The sequence below is a fragment of the Mirounga angustirostris genome, unplaced genomic scaffold (assembly GCF_029215605.1).
Source record: "Mirounga angustirostris isolate CCGP_5_RB_7025 unplaced genomic scaffold, mMirAng1.0.hap1 SCAF_1, whole genome shotgun sequence".
Lineage (NCBI taxonomy): Eukaryota > Metazoa > Chordata > Mammalia > Carnivora > Phocidae > Mirounga > Mirounga angustirostris.
The window spans coordinates 201,855,941-201,875,231 of NW_026991709.1; the positions used below are offsets into that span (position 1 = coordinate 201,855,941).

Genomic DNA, 19,291 nt, shown 5'->3' on the forward strand with positions numbered 1-19,291 from the left:
GAAGGCAGTCGCTCAACCAACTGAGCCACCCACTTTTTCATTGTTAATCAGCATTTCAAAACTCACCTCCAAGAAAGCCTGCACCAATACATACCTATAGACAAATGTGAGGAAAGGCTTGCGTATTCTCCGTGATTTGAGAATTTTCATTTGAGAAAGACAAGTTCCATGTGGGGTTTTTTTGGTATATTTTTAAAAACCCTCAACACTGGGTATGGTACTCGGCTTGTAATGGGCTCCCAGATGCCTGCTGTTGGGTAAAGAACAGGAGAAAGACTGCCACACGCCCTGCAGCAGCCCAGAGTTATACACGCACACGGGGCACACACAGACACACTTACCCTCACGTGCACCCACCCTCTGCGTGCACACACATGCCTTCACTAAGCCTCGTGTTCCAACCTGAGCACTCCTTTCCCTGACTTAACTAAGCCATAATGGAAGGTGAGGAGGTAGCCTCTCCCCCAACCTGCGCATCAGAGGATGCCGGGTCCTGTGTGTCCCTCTTGGCCTGCTCCTGGTCCCCCTGCTGGACCACAGGCACTTGGGGGACAGCTGCGGAATAAACCTGATACAGGAACAGAGTGTCTGCTGTCAAAGGGCCATGCGCAGGGCCCAGCAGAGGGAAAGTTCACGAAGGTGAGTTTGGAAGGATGTCAGGCAAGTCCCTGAGGGCCAGGTGTCAGACTCTAGGTTTTATCCGAGGGTGCCCGGGAGTTGTTGTAGTCTTTGAACAGGACTGGAATGATGAACACAGTGTTTGAAGGTGGTCAGCTTGCAGGTGTGCACGGTGGATGGGGCAGAGAGAGGGATTTCCTCCACGGATCGTGGAGGGCAGGGGAGAGGTGAGCGCAGCAGGACCCAGGAATGGCATTAAGGGAGAGGATGGATGGTGAGTTGATTGAGGAGGTAGAATCAGTAGGATTTGAAAACAGAGGGACCTGAGCAGGAGGGCATCCATTATCTACTCTGGGCAAAGAGAGATTAGGGGAGCAGGGGACTGTACCAAGACCAGGCGGTACAGGTTAATTGTAGAGCAGACTTAGGGCCCGTCCAGGAACCCCCAGCCGCTTAGCTTCAGCTGGCGTCTGCAAGGACCAGATGAGGGTATGTGCGCCCCAGGAGCCCCGTCCTGGTTGAGCACGGGAACTAAGATTCACTTCCGGTGCCCTTGAAGATCACGTAAGGTTGTGATGGAGGCACTGATGGAGGGTCCCTCTCCCTCAGCTCTTTCAGAAAGCACCTCCCTGCGACCCAGAGGGACTGAGTCCCCACACATGAGGAAAATTCCTACAAGGATACCTTTTGAGCTCCTTCAGTTTTCACAAGTAAATCTATGACAGAAAAGTTCAATCCATGGGGCGCCTGGGTGGCTCAGATGGTTGAGCGTCTGCCTTCAGCTCAGGTCATGATTCCAGGGTCCTGGAATCGAGCCCCACATCGGGCTCCTGGCTCAGCGGGGAGCCTGCTTCTCCCTCTCCCTCTGCCTCCGCCCCTGCTCATGCTCTCTCTCTCTCTGTATCTCTGTGTCTCAAGTGAATAAATAAAATCTTGGAAAAAAAAAAGGTCAATCCTTTATGCAGGGAACAGGAAAGGGACAAGTGATACATAAATATCTCTGCTAGGGCTCCACTCCTTTTTCATTTGAACATTTAAGTCTGTTAGTAGCTGATAGTAGGGAAGGAGCCTGTTCCCAAGAAAACACTTTAAACTTTGTTTTTCTGGGAAGTCAGAACTAGATGCACATCATCACCTCCTTCCCAATCCCCTGCCTCCTCCCTCCCCTCAGGGCCACTCCTCCGCCCCCCATGATTGTCCACCTGTTGCTTTCTCTGTGGTCACAGACACTTCTTCTGTCACTGAAGAAACAAACAAAATTCAGCTCCTGCAAGACCACCCTCCTCGGCTCTGAGCCTCGCTCTGCAGCCCCTGCAGCAGGCTTTCCCTCCCTGCACTGCCTGGCTCCCACGGTCCTCTGGAGCTTTCTAGTCAGCTTCTACCCCACCAGACCCTACAGCGCTTTTGCAGAGGTTAACAGCAGTCTCCTAATGACTAAGCCCTTCACGGTAGTCACCCCCGTGACTACTTCTGGTTCTTCCTTGACCTACCTGATCATTCGTTCCATCTCCTCCTTTGCCTATCCCTTATGTTGGTTTTCCAGCATTCAGAGGCCATGGCCTACTTCTCATAAGTAGAGCTGCGTGCACAGGTGGATACATACAGATGTCCCAAACACACCATATGCAGATGACACATGAATATCTGTCTCCCACCCAAACTGGTCCGTCCATCCCCAACTCCCAGTAAGCAGCTACCTCGCATCTGTGCTTGGCCGGGTCAGGGACTCAGGATGGGTCAGGCCACTCTGCACACTGTGCTTGGGAGAATGGGGTGCCATCCGTGACGCTGCCCATATGACCTTGGGAGTTGCCCTGGCCTCTTTCTCTCACACCCATATCCGGTGCTCAGGGATCCTGGGGACTCTCCCTCTGGCTGTCCTGTGTCCACCTGGACAGTGGCAGCTCTCCCCACTGTCTCCTCTGCCCATCCAGCCCTGCCCCCAGCGGGTGCCCCCTCTTAGCCCAGCTGAGGCCCAGCCTCCCAAGTTTTAGGGCCAAATGTCTTGTTTTTCTGTTTAAAATCTCTAAGTGGATTAGTTCATCTTTTCTGGTACCCTCTAGATCAAGCTTTACCTCTCTGACTTTTTTTTTTTTTAAGATTTTATTTATTTATTCGAGAGAGAGTGAGGGAGAGAACTTGAGAGGGGGGAGGGTCAGGAGAAGCAGACTCCCTGCTCAGCGGGGAGCCCAATGTGGGGCTCGATCCTGGGACTCCGGGATCATGACCTGAGCCCAAGGCAGACGCTTAACCAACTGAGCCACCCAGGCGTCCCTCCTGACTTTACAGCAACAGTTGCCCTCTCTGACATACATCGTCACAACACAGCCCTGTACTGACACCAGGCTGCCGTTCACATTCATGTCCACGCCTGTGCTCATGTGAGCATCTGGACCTGTGCCCTCCCCTCCCTTCTAGACACACGGCTCAGGGCTTTGGGCTTCTCCAGTCCCGGGTGCCACCCCAAACCTGCCCCGCCCAGGTCTCCCATGGGTGCCCGGCTGTGGACTCTTAAGTTCCGCCCACATGGCTGTGCTGAACGGTGGCCTGTGTGCACTCCCCGGACTACAGGCCTGTGTGGCACCTGGACCACTGTCAAAGTGGGTAACTCGGTGTCTCTTACCAGATAAAAGGAAACTTTCCTTTCCCCTCAGGGGTTCAGATATGATGCCAGTGCTAATCACCTGTTGTGGTTGTTTTCTCTTGGACAGTGGACACTGATTCAGTCTCATCTCTCTTATCTAGTGTTAAGCATCCATGGCATTCAAGAAGAAGGTCCCCCCAGTGCTCAGCTCATGAGGCTGGATAACATGCTGCTGGCCGAGGGTGTATCCAGGCCGGAGAGGCGAGGAAGAGGAGGATCGGCGGCAGTGGCCAACACAGCAACACCAGGTGGCTGTCCAAATGACAATAGCCTTGAGCACTCTGACTACAGGGCCAAGCTGTCCCAGATCCGACAGATTTACCACTCTGAGCTAGAGAAATATGAACAGGTGATCTTTCTGCATGGAAGAGTTTCTATCATGTGAATGCACATTTGTCAAAGCAAAACATGGAACGCTAACCACTTCCTTTTGTGGCACAGACCAGAGAGTACATGCACTTGGTCTCATGGCAGAGGTGGCCGATTTTGCTGGAAACCCTTTGCATTCACTTCTCAGTAGCCAGCCTGTGTGGGAGCTGCGGGGTGGGCGGCAGGTGGTTGGTCCCGCGTGGAGCCCCGAGCCAGCCTGCTGGGTAGTCACAGGCTGGCACGTGTGTCCCCACCCCAGGCCTGCCGTGAGTTCACCACGCACGTCACCAACCTTCTCCGGGAGCAGAGCAGGATGAGGCCTGTCTCGCCCAAGGAGATCGAGCGCATGGTCAGTGTCATCCACGGCAAGTTCAATGCCATCCAGATGCAGTTGAAGCAGAGCACCTGCGAGGCTGTGATGACCCTGCGTTCACGGTTCCTCGATGCCAGGTCAGGCCCTACATACTGCCCATGACCCCAGGGTTGGCTCTTAAGAAGAAGAACCAAATTGCAGCTGGCTTGGGTTTAAGTTCTGGGGGCCTCCCAGCCTGTCCTGGGGCTCCAGCTGTGGCCAGGGGTGCAGCCCTCACACAGCCTCTTGGGAGGCGATCAGAAGTGCTGACCTTGGGGCACCTGGGTGCTCAGTGGGTTAAGCATCTGCCTTCTGCTCAGGTCATGATCTTGGGGTCCTGGGATCGAGCCCCGCATCAAGCTCCCTGCTCAGCGGGGAGTCTGCTTCTCCCTCTCCCCCTGCTTGTGCTCTCTCTCTCTCTCTCTCAAATAAATAAAATCTTAAAAAAAAAAAGTGCTGACCTCTAGGAAATCACATATGGGGACACAGGGGCGTCCCTAGAGGCTGGGGTGCACGCTGGCTGAGGCTGAGAAGATGGGTCTTTGCAGGCGCAAGCGGCGGAACTTCAGCAAGCAGGCCACCGAAGTGCTGAATGAGTATTTTTACTCCCATCTGAGCAACCCTTACCCCAGCGAAGAAGCCAAAGAAGAGCTGGCCAGGAAGGGCGGCATCACAGTGTCCCAGGTGATGGGCCTCCCTGCATGGAGGAGGGGGAGAAGGTCGTGTCCAGTGAGGAGGATGCCCAAGGAAGTTCATTAACTGTGTGGAGCCCGTGGGTGGAGTGTGAGGTCCCTGAGGCAGCATCAGTGGAGTGTAGAGTCTGGCCGTCGGGACTGAGCACCACAGTTGTATCACAGGGATGTCGTGTGCTGCATGAGAGAGCGGAGCACGTGTTAGCAAGGAAGAGAAAAACAACTTGGAGCAGAATTAGGACTGGAAGTGATAGACCAGCTCTCATGCCACAGTACCAGTTCAGCTGTACTGGGAGAAGTTCGGATGCATGCATGCTTGATTGTTTCTCCAGCGGTCCAGAGCACGTGGCAGGGTTGTGCAATACCGGGCAACATCTGGCTCCACGTGGAGGGTGGGTGGGGGTACAGATTGGAGATGAGACCTGGACAGCCTTGGGAGGCCCTGGCAGTCTGGACCTCCAGTGTCCTCGGTGGAACTGGAAGCAAGGGAGGGGGACCTGAGGGGAGAACCCAAGAAACATCTCAGAAGGTTTTAAAGTGGGAATGGTGGGGTGCCTGGGTGGCTCAGTCATTAAGCGTCTGCCTTCGGCTTAGGTCATGATCCCAGGGTCCTGGGATCGAGCCCCACATCAGGCTCCCTGCTCCGCGGGAAGCCCGCTTCTCCCTCTCCCGCTCCCCCTGCTTGTGTTCCCTCTCTCGCTATCTCTCTCTCTGTCAAATAAATAAATAAAATCTTTAAAAAAATAAAGTGGGAATGGCGAGTACAGGCGGCTCACGGGGCAGGGGCAGGCCGCACTCCCGGGGCAGCACCCCCCGAGCGTCTGGCAGCAGGGCCGACCACGCCAATGCTAGGCCACTGATCCTCACCCACTGTGCCCTTGAAGAGTTTCCAGCCCAGTCTGGCTGCCTCCAGAGCCCGTGCCCTTAGCCAGACTGTGTCCCGGCCCCAGCCAAGTCCAGCTGCGACAAGTCCCGGGGCCCCCCGGCAGCAGAACCTTGCAGGTGTCGCAGTCCCATCTGACTTCCATCACCCTGGACCTCTCTGGCGTCCTCGGCACGAGGCCAGCGCTGAAGCGAGGGGCGCACCTCTGGGGCCTCAAGGCCCCGAAGAAGCGTGAGGCGCCACAGCTTGTCTGCTACCTCGTGCAGCTGAGGAACAGCCCGATTCGTTTCAGGCTCTGGCGCCCCTGGAAGGCAGATGGGTGTTGGGTCTAGACTTCATCTGAGGAGAGGGTCAGTTGCCAACAAAAGTTTGAAAAGCACTAGCCACGTTCCAGTGACTTCCCCTCTATGGTCGGGCCCTAAGACTCCCCCCGACACACACACCGACCAGCAGCAGAATTCTGTGCTGGGAGCCCCTTCCCCACGGTGGCGGGTCCACCAGGTCTCGGGATAGCATGAAATGGCTGACAGTTGAGGGGGGCTCTGAATTTAGGGTGCAGATGTGCAAGCTGGGAGGTCCACCTAAGGAGAAGGTAATGGGGGCACCCTGAGGGCAAAGGGTATCACTCATGAGGCCACAGACGTTTTCAAGATAGGATCAGCTGCTGCTGCAGCTGAGGCGTGAGGGAGAAAGGAGCAGGGTTGCCGAACCATGGATGGGGAGTCGGGCGGAACCTGGGCACCAGCTGCAGCGGGCTTGGCCGGATGGGCCAGAGAGACTGGGCAGGGGCGGCTGGTGGCTCCGGGCCACACCTACGGAGAGGGTATCTGAGAGCCTAGGCCGTGTCCGCACCTGCTTGACGTGCCCGTGTTGGGGTGCTCCCCATGGACAGGGCGGACACTGGCCCAGGACCAGCTCTCCCCCAGCCCCTGGGTCCCCCATCTGCCCAGAACAGGGCCAGCCTCCCTGCCTCGCCCACATGGGAGGCTTGCTGTCTGCCCCCCTAACATGCCAGTTGAGTTACCATGGAAAACTGCTTGCTGCCATTCCTCTGCAGACTCAGTTCCATAAAGATGTTCCAGCACATTCCTTGTACGTAGAGGGAACCGAGTGCTGCTCTGGCCACCCTCACACCCGGGGGCAGGCGGGAGGAGACACTGCGAGGGGCAGGAGCACACACGGGGCTTTTTCGTTTCGTGGCTAACGTGGGGAAGATAACGTGGAGCACCTGGGTAGGGACATTAAAGAAATACATTTTCAAAGAAAAGATCATCAAAACCCTGCCACTGTTATTTCTGTTGGTTAAACCACACATACGTCACTGCAGGGCCCCAGGCCTTACTTTGGGATATTGAAGTGTTTCCAGTCGTGCCCGTCTCCATAGGAAGGCACTGGCCCAGGGGCTTACTGATTCTGTCCCCAGGGGAAATTTTCATTGTCACAACCCTTGGGTGGGGTGCTGCTGGCATCTGGTGGGTGGAGGCCAGGGGTGCTGCTCAGCACCCCACAGTGCCCATGACGAGAAGTCCTGGCCTGGTCCTGGTGCAGGTTTGGGGTCAGCTGGGCTCAGCCCCGCTCGGCCCCAGGGCTCCTGCACTTGCCGAGCCTGCTGGCTTATAGGATGGCTGTGACCGCGGCTGTCCCCAGCTGCTCCGAGGACATGACAGGCACTTAGCTCAGCGCTTGGCTCCTCCCCACTGCCCTCTCAGTTCGTCCGTCCGTGTCATCCTTTGAGAAGTTGTGGATCTGGTGTGGTCTTTCCTTAGACTGAATTCCCAGGAGTGGGGTTACTGGGTCCCCGGGGACGCGTGGCTCCCTGCCACTTTCCCTAAAGATCAATCCAGAATTTAGTCTGTTCCTGCCCCTGCAGGGAATGGACGCTCGGCTCTCCACATGTCAGACATGCTGTTTCCTTCCAGCTCCTTCCCGCTCCTGTCCCAGCAGCACCTGGTAGGACAGGCCTGCTCGGGGTGACCTCCACCTCCTGCAGCCCCTATCCCTCTCATGGCCCCTGGTGCCATTTCCTTGGGTCCACAGTTCAGTCAGCGCCGGCTTCTCGGTCCCGGCCTCTTGCCCAGCCCCATTGCTTCGTGTTGCCACTCAGAGATGTTCCTCCTGGCCGTGGGAGCACGGGTACCTCAGAGAGAGCCCACCATATGTTCACGTTATCTCATTACTGGGTCAGCTTTTCCAGCGACTTCTTTCTCTGTGTGTCCACAGGTCTCCAACTGGTTCGGCAACAAAAGAATCCGATATAAAAAGAACATGGGGAAGTTTCAAGAAGAGGCTACCATTTATACGACTAAAATGGAAGTCGACGCCACCAAAGTCGGGGGCCTGGGGAGCCAGGCTAGCTGCCCATCAACACCCAGCCCCGGTGAGTGAGGCTTCCCAGCCCAAGGACTGTCCTTCATGCATGGCCGCTGAGCTGCGCGGGAAGGGGCTGCAGGAGACCTTCTCTCTGGAGCTGAGGCCGGTGGGAGCTGCATTCCTGGCTGAGGGGCTGGCAGATCCCACCTGAGGAGCCTCTGTAACTTTGGGGGCTGGAACACTTGTCCTGACACCTCCCACCCCTTCTAGGTCCCTCTGGTCCCTTCCCGCTGACCAGTGCCGGGGATGCGCTTATCACCCTGCAGACACTGGCCTCTCTCCGCCCCGCCCCTGCGGGAGGCAGCTTGCGGTCCCAGGTGAGTCTCAGGGCACAATCCAAGGATGCCCTTGGGGTCCCTGACTCAGTGTTGGGGCAGAGATGCAGAGCCCAGGTGGGTGGTGGGTCCTGGGAATCTTGCCAGCCACCTCTCAGCCTCCACAAGGCTCTCTCAGAGGTGCCAGCAATGAGGAAGGGCCCACTGGGTACTTGGTCTGTTGTCTTGATGACTACAGGTTGGCCGACTGGCCTCAGGGGCATGGCTCTGTGGGGCCCACTTTGCAAAGACCTGCGCCCTTCACTCCCAGTCCCAGGACTCAGTAACTCCCAGTAGCTGCTGAGTGGTGGGCCCGAGGCAAGGGCTGTGGCTGTTGGGAAGGAGCCCTCCCTCCCAGCGGGCATCTGGACCCTCAGTGGGGGGAGGGGACAGGCAGACAAGGCTCTGACCATTGGAACATGGAGCCCTACTAGGCTCAGACCCTCCACCACATCAGTGCCTTGGCCTTGCCAGCCTGCTGTCCCCTCACCCGGGGCCCAGCTAGGCCAAAGTGAAGATCCATTTTGGTGACTGGGAAGAAAATGAGCCAGGGATCACGGGCATCTCAGACATGCCCTCTGGAACTTTCTCAGGGTGTTAGGCAGTGTGTTGGGCTAGCCAGGATTGGGGGCCCCTATCCCTCTCATGGCCCCTGGTGCCTCCCCAGCATCCCGCCGTCTGTCACCAGGGCCTGGCCCACAGGCAGGGTCATCCTGAAGAGGCCGCACAGGTACAGCTGTGATGTGTCCATGCGGGGGCAAGGCTGGGTGGCATCGGCAAGGCCTTAGCCCACCTTTTCCTTCACAGGAGTGTACCCTACCGTGCCGGCTGACCCCCACTGATTCACCCGCAGCCCCTAGTTGGTGCAGGGAATGGATGCCTGCTGGGGCCATTTGGCAGGACCTGGTGCAGGGCCATGCATCGCCACGGTAACCCCACAGCCCATTGTGAGCACCTGGGCAGAGCAGGGAGCTCTGGCGCCACCAAGTGGCCCAGCCTCGTCTTGCTCTGTGCCTTCCTGGGGCTCAGTGCCTCAGCTATGATGGGTGTGAGTATGAGAGTGGGGAGCTGATAGACTAGGTCCATCCTTACCCCTAGAACCAGCCCCAGGAGATCTGGAGCTGCCCAAGTCCCGATGGGGCTTCCCTGGACCATGAGGCAGGGTTCTACCCGCCCCACAGAGGAAGTGGAATGTCCTTGGTCTGGTGCTGGGGGGGCACAGTTGCTCTTTCAAGAGAGCCGTCCCGAGGGCTGAGGCCGCCTGGCCGGAAGCTATCGCCTCCACCCTGTGACCCGAGGAACGTCTGGGCTGCCCTTTGGCTGCCAGTCCCACACCTGGACCCTAGCCTGTCACCCCTCAGTCCTGTGGACAGACCCCTCCCTTCACCACCCATGGCCCCCTTCCCAGAACACAGGCCTGCGGGTGTCCTTCGAGGGCAGGGTGTCCCTCTGAGGCCGGTGCTCATCACAGCCTCTTCCAGTCGGAGGGGCCGGGCATCCCCATGTCACGGGGTGAGGCAGCCCTCTCAGGAATACAGCAGTCTGTCCGTCTGTTCACGTGACCCTGACCTCTGAAGTGCAGGTGCTGTGACAGTGCTGGGGGACACGTGGCGAGGGAAGAGCTGAGGCGGGGAGGGGCGGGGGCAGGGTCCTTGACCTGGTGGGATCAGATGAGGTAGAGGCACCAGCCGGAGGGCTCAGCCTGTAAGGGAAAGTGCTAGAGACAGGAAGGGAAGGAGGAACTCGTGTGGCCGCCTGCCAGCGCAGGAGGAGCCGAGTGAGCCCTCAGGGTCACATGCAGGGTGTGACATCTGCACACCTGGGAGCAGGTGGCTCGGACGGAAGCCACCCTGCAGCGCGGGTTGGGAAGGGGAGTGGCCCTGCTCTCGTGGGCTGCAAACAGGCCTCACCACAGAGCAGACCGCCCTCGAAGAGCCATTTTCAGTGATGTTTTCCATTGCAGTTGGTGGGGGGGGGGGGTCCTGTGGACAAACATCCTAAGGCCGTGTGTACCCGCCACTGTCCCCACACCGCAGACAGAGCCCCTGTGCCTGGGAACTGTGGCTGCTACCTTTCTGGCTGCCCAGGCAGACCCAGTGTCCAGCCGGGTTTCCAAGCCCGTCTGGCTCACTGCCTCCGGCCATGATGATTCAGGGACCGTCATCAGCTCCAGGCCGGACTGGGTCTGTCTCCCCCTCAGAATGTGCAGAAGCCTTGGCTGCACCACAATGCCACATCAGTCCTTGACCAGAGCCCTGGTGGGTGGCCAGTGGAGCCCCCTTCCCGCTGGGGAAGCGCGTCCCTATCAGGGCTCAGGCGGCAAGGCCAGCTGTGACCCAACAGGGCCCCTCAGTCCCTCCGCTGGCTCCTGGCTCCTTTTCTGGGCTCTTCTCGGGGGATGTGGGAGGGGGGGCGGGCCATCCGTGGCCTTCTGATGCTCAGTCTCTGTCTTTCAGGCCCGGGGCAGCTACCAGGGAGCCGCCCCCCCAGTGTCCGCCGCTTCGCCTGCTGGAGACCCCAGCAGCATCAACTCAGACGCATCTAATTAAGTTTTGGGGATGAGCAGAAAAGCAGACCGGGTGGCCTGCCGTGGTTTGCGGGCACTCGAGTCTTTACTGCGCGTGCAGCTGATGATTACCTCAAAAACCCAGAAGCGCAGCAGGCGGCGGGTGCCATCCTTTGCTTGCCGGCCGGGCCCTGAAATGGGCTGAGATGCTGCTCATTTTCTCAATTCAGTTAGGTTTTTTAATAGTAATTTTATGCTAAGACTGTGAATTGTTTCTTCTAGGACTTGTCACAAAGTCTCCCATTAAAGTTTTGGACTTATTTTCACGTCGATGTTGTTCACACCAGATTTGTTCCTGGCGATGGCAGTGTGGGGCGGGGCCGGGTGGCGCGGTGTTGGCGTTGCAGTTCTGTCCTCTCCTGTGTCCCTTCATGCGCCGGCCCCCCGGACACTGCCTTCCCCACTCTCTTCTGTCGCCTCATTCCATATGCTCTTGATTTCCGCCTGCGGTGAGCTCCGAACTTCCCTGGGCGTTGGGTTTGTATTTTTTTCTGTTAATAGAAGTTCTGCCGTTCTCCACTGACACGCTGGCCAGGGTTTTCCTCCAGTGAATGAAGCGCCAAGGCAGGAGCCTCTTGGCCTCGGCGCTGAACGTTTAGCTGGTTCCCATTTTACAGCTGTGGCCCACGGTGCCGCTCAGCTCGGTGTCTCTGTCCCTGGCTGGGTCTGCTCAGGTGCCAGCTGAGGACCAGCCCTGCACGTGCTCGAGGCTTTCCTCCTCGCAAGGCTTGATTTGGGTTTTCTGTCATCTGCAGCCGGAAGGTGGCAGCTGACTCGCTCTCCTGTCTGAGGTGCCGGTCCTCACGTCCAGCCGGCCCGCCTCCTGGCTTCCTGCAGCCCAAGATTCACTGACAGACCAGGGCCCTGCTTGAGCGAAATGACATTCCAGAGAAAAAAAAGAGAATAAACATGACCAGAAGTCTGGGGTGGGCTCAGGGCCAGCCTCTGGGAGAAGGTGCCTTTTTCCCCTTTCTTTTTGCCTCCTTCCTTCCTTCCTTCCTTCCTTCCTTCCTTCCTTCCTTCCTTCCTTCCTTCCTCCTTCCTTCCTTCCTTCCTTCCTTTCTTAGAGCACAGTGGGTGGGGAGGGGCAGAGGGAGAAGCAGACACCCTGCTGAGCAGGGAGCCCAACTCGGCCTCAATCCCAGGACCCTGGGATCATGACCTGAGCTGAAGGCAGATGCTTAACGACTGAGCCACCTAGGTGCCCCTCTCCTTTCTTTTTACAAATTGTGATAAAATATATGTAACATAAAATTTGCCATTTTAGCCATTTTAAGAGAAGAATCCAGTGGCATGGATTACATTCACAACGTGATTGTGAAATCACCACCTGTATCTAGTTCCAAAACATTTCCTTCACTCCAAAGGATACCCAGTCCCCACGAGCAGTCACTCCGCAGCCCCCTCTCCCAGCCCCTGGCAAGCACCAATCTGCTTTCCGTGTCTATGGACTTGCCTGTTCTGGACGTTTCCTGTCAGTGGAATCATACACTCTGTGGCCTTTTGTGACAGGCTTCTCTCACTCAGCATCAACGTTTGCGAGGTTCACGTTGTGGCGTGTGTCAGGGCTTCATTCCGTTTTATGACAATAGCCCACCGGAGAAGGTGGCTTTGAGACGAGACCTTAGGGAGGTGAGCCAGGGGGCGTGCAGAAGGCGGGGCGGGGAGGCTGGGCACTGGCCTAGGTGCCCACACAGCTGGGAAAGGCGAGAGGGGCCAGCCGGTTCAGGGGGCGCCACGGGGGCTGGGTCTTCACAGGCCTCCCAGCTGTTGAGCAGAGAGCCGACTGTGGGAGGGGGGGCCGTTAGCAGGTCCTGTGGTCACCCGGGGAGGGGGGGATGCAGGCAGGGTCGGGCGGGGTGGGGTGAGGACATACCTGACTTGCTGTTGAGTGGGAGGGGGGTGGCCTGAGCCACAGGGAGAATAGCTAGGATGCCGGGGCGGGGGGGGGGCGCGGGGGGGAAGGTAGCTCAGCTGTGGACCGTCAGGGTCGGGGTGTCCGTCACACAGCTGGATGTATTGGTTGTGTTCAGGAGAGAGAAACGTGAAAGTCCGGACGAGAGAGGACGTCATGGAAGACAGAAGGCTAGATTCCAGGAGCAGAAGTGACGGCCAGGCGGGGCGGCGTGCGTTGAGTGGGGCGATGGGACCACCCAGAGCTTCGAGAGCACAATCGGGTGCGGAGGAGATTCCCTGCGAAGATGGCCAGGGGCCGCGCCACGTGGGAGGGAAACTGGGGCAGCGAGCCCTGGGGAGGTCTTGGCGGTGGGGGAAGGTGGGATGCGCCAGGACAGGTCGTCTGGGCAACAGAGAGGTGTGAGGGAGAGGCGGAGGGTGCGGGCGTGGAAGCCAGCGAGACCCCGCGCTCCCCAGGAAACAGACAAAGCGCGACTGGAGGGTCCCAGGCGGGCGCAGCCGCCCTCCCACGGCTGGGCCTCCGCTCACGGGCGCCCTCTTGTGGCCACGGTGCGAATTCGCACCGTGCTTCTCTGGGCCACAGGCCTGGAGCTGGGTCTTTTGGGGGAGTTTTAATTTGAAGGAATGCTTTAGCTCAAATTCTGCACATAAAGTCGCACTTTATTAACATTTTCTATTGTGCTATTCAAAACCGCCTAGGGGCGCCTGAAGGGGGCAGTCGGTTGAGCCTCCGACTCGTGTTCTCGGCTCAGGTCTTGATTTCAGGGTCCTGAGATCGAACCTCGAATCAGGCTCCCTGCTCAGCGCGGAGTCTGCTTGAGTTTCTCTCTCCCTCTCCCTCTGCCCCTCCCGCTTGTGCTCTCTTCAATCAATCAATCAATCAATCTTTTTAAAAAACCGCCTAAAATGTGGCCGCACAACAATCATCGAGCCATAAATCTTACAAGAGTGCAGAGGAGTCACTCGGCACCCCTGAGCTGGCCATGCAAGCGGAATGGGTGCTGATGGCGTCTCCATGCGACAGATGGGGACGCTGGGGCTCAGAGGCTTCGTGACCCACAGATACCGGCAGAGCCAGGCCTGTGATCCTGAAGGCAGTACTCCTGGGACTGCTCATCCATGCAGCTGCTCAAGAGGGCAATTTTCTAGAATATATGAATATTAAAAATGCACACACCTTTCTCCTCAATTTCTCTTCTAAGAATTTTCTATAGATACATGTCTACAAGTATACAAATATATGTGTATGAGAAACGCAAAATGAATGCATTTCTCGCCACATTTTTTGTAACTGCAAAATACTGAAAACAATTGTCAATTGAAGACTGTTTAAATCAATGGTTCCCCAGCCATGCAGTGGAATACTATAAAACTGTTAAAAAGGCAGAAGTGACTTTTCCTCCATGGTGCATTAGTGTAAAGAGTACTGAGAGTGAGAGTTTATGTACATTTTTGAAATGGGGGGGGGAGACTTTTATCCAAATATCTCTGGAAGGAGACACAAGTCACAGCTGTGGCCTCTAGGGAAGGAACCAGGGGCCTGGGGCTTGGCATGGAAGGCAGTCTCTTGTTTCTCCTTATACCCTTGGGTAGTTTGCATTTAAAAAATTCCATGGGAATGCAAGCTGGTGCAACCACTCTGGAAAACAGTATGGAGGTTCCTCAAAAAGTTGAAAATAGAGCTACCATATGACCTAATTGCACTACTGGGTATTTACCCCAGAGATACAAATGTAGTGATCCGAAGGGGCACGTACACCCCGATGTTTATAGCAGCAATGTCCATAATAGCCAGACTATGGAAAGAGCCTAGATATCCATCGACAGATGAATGGATAAAGAAGATGTGAGATACACATACACACACACACACACACACACACTGGAATATTATGCAGCCATAAAAAGTGAAATCTTGCCATTTGCAACGACGTGGATGGAACTAGAGGGTATTATGCTAAGCGAAATAAGTCAATCAGAGAAAGACATGTACCATATGATCTCATCGATATATGGAATTTGAGAAACAAGGCAGAGGATCATAGGGGAAGAGAGGAAAAAATGAAACAAGACAAAATCAGAGAAGGAGACAAACCATAAGAGACAATCTCAGGAAACAAACTGAGGGTTGCTGGAGTGGAGGGGGTGGGAGGGATGGGGTGACTGGGTGATGGACATTGGGGAGGGTATGTGCTATGTATGGTGAGCGCTGTGTATTGTTTAAGACTGATGAGCCACAGACCTGTACCCCTGAAACAAACAATACATTATATGTTAATTTTTAAAAATTAAATTTAATTTAAAAAATAAAAATAAATAAAAAATTCCAAAGAGGCTGGTGTAGGGACAGGAGTTGGAGCCCTTGAAACTCTGACCACTCTTCTCAGTCAGTCCTGCTCATTATCATCCCACCAACCTGGGGGCTTGGCGGTGCATGCATGATCAGAGGTTTCACCTGAGAGGGGACCCATCAGGAGAGGGAAGTGGAGGACACAGCACCGGGAGGAGATGAGGGTGGGGGTGTCAGAGGTCCAGCCGCTGTATCCCGCCACCGACCACCAGGGATCGCCGTGGCCCGCAGACACTGCAGAGAACACAGAGCTGGGGGCCCCCGAGACCCGCCTCTCCCAAGGACATAAGACACCCCTCACCTTGTGGTTGTGCTGTCCAAGCGCTGATCCACGTAAAGGGCCGGGCTCAGGGCAAGGAACGGGATCTCATTCATCACTATTACTGTTATTGTTACTCAACTTGTCTCTTCTCGCAATGCGTCCCTGTGAAGCGGGAATAGAAAGTACGGCTCACAAGATGTCCATCGACAGATGAATGGATAAAGAAGATGTGGTATATATACACAATGGAATATTATGCAGCCATCAAAAGGAATGAGATCTTGCCATTTGCAACGACATGGATGGAACTGGAGGGTATTATGTTGAGTGAAATAAGTCAAACAGAGAAAGACATGTATCATATGATCTCACTGATATGAGGAATTCTTAATCGCAGGAAACAAACTGAGTGTTGTTGGAGTGGGGGTTGGGGTGGGAGGGATGGGGGGACTGGGTGATAGACACTGGGGAGGGTATGTGCTCTGGTAAGCGCTGTGAATTGTGCAAGACTGTTGAATCTCAGATCTGTACCTCTGAAACAAATAATGCAATATATGTTAAGGAAAAAAAAAAGAAGAAGAAGAAGGTAGCGGGAGGGGAAGAATGAAGCGGGGGAAATAGGAGGGGTAGACGAACCATGAGAGACGATGGACTCTGAAAAACAAACAGGGTTCTAGAGGGGAGGGGGGTGGGAGGATGGGTTAGCCTGGTGGTGGGTATTGAGGAGGGCACATTCTGCATGGAGCACTGGGTGTTATGCACAAACAATGAATCATGGAACACTTCATCTAAAACTAATGTTGTAATGTATGGGGATTAACATAAGAATAAAAAAAAGAAAAAAAAAGAAAAAAAAAAAAAAGAAAGTACGGCTCAGGAGGAATCCTGTGAGCACATCGGCGCAAAGCGCTGAGGACGATGTCCACGTAGGGGGCGCTCTCAGAAGGTCTGGGCTATCTTGTCCCCATTTCACCGAAGGGGACACTGAGACAGGAACACAGGAGGCCGCTCGTCTGACCAAGACCGGCCTGGCTGTGAGTGCCGAATAAACCTGAGGGTGGACTCCTCCCATCTCTCTGCCCGTTCTCCATGCGGCCGCCAGAGGGCGACCTTACAACGTGAATAGGATCCAGGCCTATTTACTTACCTAGCCGGCTTTCCCTTCCCTCTCAGAATCCAATTCCCCGTCTATCTCCCCCCACCCCCCCACCACCCCCCCCGCCCCAGGGCCCAACAAGGTCCGTTTTTGGCGTTATCTCTCCCTTCGCCAACCTCCTCACTACCCCTTCCGTAACGCCTTCCCACCGCAGGGCCTTTGCACCGAGCGCCTGCCTGAGCGCCCTCTCTTCTTTGCGCTGAGCGCCTGGCTAACTGCTCTACAGCTCCCGGAGACTCTTCTGCTCCCAGCCCACTCCCTCCCAGCCCTTCTTCCCAGGCCCTAACCTCTCCGAGTCCCTGACTCCCTACTGACTCCTCCCCAGGGGAGCCAGCATCCTGGGACTTCAGCCTAGCGAGGGGCGGCTGAGATGGTGGGGGAGTTGTCCTGCCTTGCACCTCATTCTCTTCTGGGGTAGAGATGGGGCAATTCCAGCAGTTGCGGGGGTTCCCCAGTTGCCCTGAAATCACGGGGAGGAGAGTGGACTGTGTGTCTCTAGAGACAAGGCTGCCCCTCTCCGGCCTCAACCTTATGGCTGCCTGGTCGATGGGGAAGTCCTGGGAGGAGAGCTGGGCTCTGTGTGTGACCTCTGGGTCGAGGTTTCCCGCAGCTTCTGGTTTAACTTCTTGATCTCTCCCGGACCAGGGCAGAGTTAGGGGACCCGGCAGGCACTTGGTCTCTGTCCACCTAGACCCCGCCCCTCACTGACCCACCCCTCTCAGAGACCTCTTTCCCCCCATTTCCGACCCTGACTGTGGCCCCTCCCCTCACCTGACCCCTCTCCTCTGGTGGCCCCTCCCCTCCGCAGCCCCGGGTTCATCTTCTATCTGGGGTGTTGGGCCCGCCCCCTGATCCTGACCCCGCCCCTTCTCGCCCTGAAGCTCCTCCCCTCTGCTCCTGGCCCCAGGCATTCTCCATCTCTAGGGAAGCCTTAAGGGTCATCTGGGACAGAGGGGAGGGCCAGAGACGGGTTCTGATGGCTGCCGCCCCTGGGCCCCGGAACCTCTCCCAGGCCCTGGGGTCAGAGGAGCCCCGATCCAAACCTCTTTCAGGTTTCCCTCCAACCCTCCCTGCACCCCAGTCTCCCACCTCTAAGAACGGCCACAACCCCCCGGGGCCACTAAAGCTGTGATCCTTGAAATAGGGGGTTGGAGGCCCCCCACATGGGCATTTGGAGGCTCCCTATGCCCAAGCCCTAGTTGAAATTTCCAGATTCCCTAGGCCAGTCCATGGGAAGATTTAGAGGGCTCCCACGTCCAGGGTGCAGAGGTATGTCCAGGCCCAAGTTAGGTGGGTGGTGGCAGTTTGAAGGTCCCCACACGCAGTTTCAAGATGCAAAGTCCTGATGGGCCCTGATGAGGGCCCATTCCCAAGCCCTAGTAAAGAGTTTTGTTCCCCTAAGACTCCAGGAGGTGTTTCAAGACCCTCACACCAGAGCCCCGGAGGAAGTCTGGAGGCCCTCAGACACTGGTGGGGAAATCGAGGCCCTGATTTAGGTCCTTTGGGGAGCTTTAACTTCCCCCACTCAACATCATTGCAAAGCTCTGGGGGGCGGCAGTAGCTGAGGAAGGGGAGCTGGGGCTGCCTGGGACACCCCAGCTCAAATCCCTGCCCCTCTCCTGCACGTTACTGAGGGTGATAATTGCAGTTAGTGAGCACCTACTGCATGCCAACTTGTGTTCACTAAGACCTGAAGAAGCAGACGCCTTCAGTTGTTGGGCCAGCAGCTCTTCAACTGAGGGAAACTGAGTCTGTGAGGTTGACTGGGGACAGGGCCTAGGTTTGACCCAAGTGGCCAGGTTTTATGTTCAGGGGTCTCTATGTTAACTCAGCAAGGGGTCACCCAGAACCCCCCACCCCATTGAGAGGGACCATAGGAGTCATGGAGGGTGTGTGAGCCGCTGAGTGACTGGAGCCTCTGGAAAGCTGGAGACACTCGGGCCCACCAGTTCCCCCTTTGGCCTCCAGGGGAGGCCTCAGCCCAAAAGATGAGGATGCGCAGGCCCCTATCTTGGCGCCAGTAAAAAACAGGCTTCCACTTCCAGTATCTGCCCGTGTGACCCCAGGACACCAAGTTAACTGTCTGAGCCTTAACTTCCCCATCTGTAAAGTGGGGCAATAACAGGAACAACCTCACTGGGAGGAGTCAGTGAAGAGATGTAAGTAAAGTGCTTTAGCATCCAGTAGGTGCTCAATGGATGTGTAGGGCCTTCTGCCCAGCCTGTGTGGCTCAGGACAGGTGCACAAGCAGATAGCCCTGAAACAGGGCACAGGGTAAGGAGCACATTTTGGGGAGAGACATCTGGGTCCCCTTGGGACACACTGAACCCAAAGGGCCTGGGGGTCCTCCAGAGGCCCAGAAGGGTTTGGACCCACAGAGGGGTGCAGATGCAGGGTGCTGCCCGACCTCCCTTCTTTCCTTGAGAAATCTGCCCATTTATAGGCTCTTGGCTGTAGGGCATAATAGCTGTAAAGGGGTGAACTCCCCATCGTCAGGGTCATGCAAGCAGACAAGGGGTCTCCAATAGCCGCTGGACAAGGAGGCCAACCCAAGAGGCCTGATTCTTCAAGGACCCCCCTCGGAGGCAGGTCACAGCCTGATGACATGAGATGGAGGGTGACACCACCCAGCAGCTGGATTGCTCAGACAACAGGTTCCAAAGAGCTAGAAAATGAACATTCCTCGGCTCTGGGCGCCAGGCAGGCCACTCCTGCTTGGTGAAACGTAAGCTGGGCCTGGCCCCATGGAATGCGTGTTTTTCCAGTGGCTTCTTCAGGCACAGCCTGACCACAACCTA

General features: G+C 56.3%; 1 protein-coding gene across 1 annotated transcript in view; it reads left to right on the forward strand.

Annotated features, from left to right (window-relative positions):
* The window catches only part of PBX4 (PBX homeobox 4), a 35,231-nt gene extending 23,488 nt beyond the window's left edge, over nt 1-11,743 (forward strand). The window contains exons 3-8 of the mRNA XM_045863827.2: nt 3,364-3,611; nt 3,891-4,081; nt 4,532-4,667; nt 7,779-7,935; nt 8,139-8,245; nt 10,699-11,743. Of these exons, the coding sequence (XP_045719783.1) occupies nt 3,364-3,611; nt 3,891-4,081; nt 4,532-4,667; nt 7,779-7,935; nt 8,139-8,245; nt 10,699-10,791 (932 nt within the window). The 3' untranslated portion in view covers nt 10,792-11,743. The remainder of the gene's footprint in view (nt 1-3,363; nt 3,612-3,890; nt 4,082-4,531; nt 4,668-7,778; nt 7,936-8,138; nt 8,246-10,698) is intronic.
* The last annotated feature ends 7,548 nt before the right edge of the window (nt 11,744-19,291 follow it).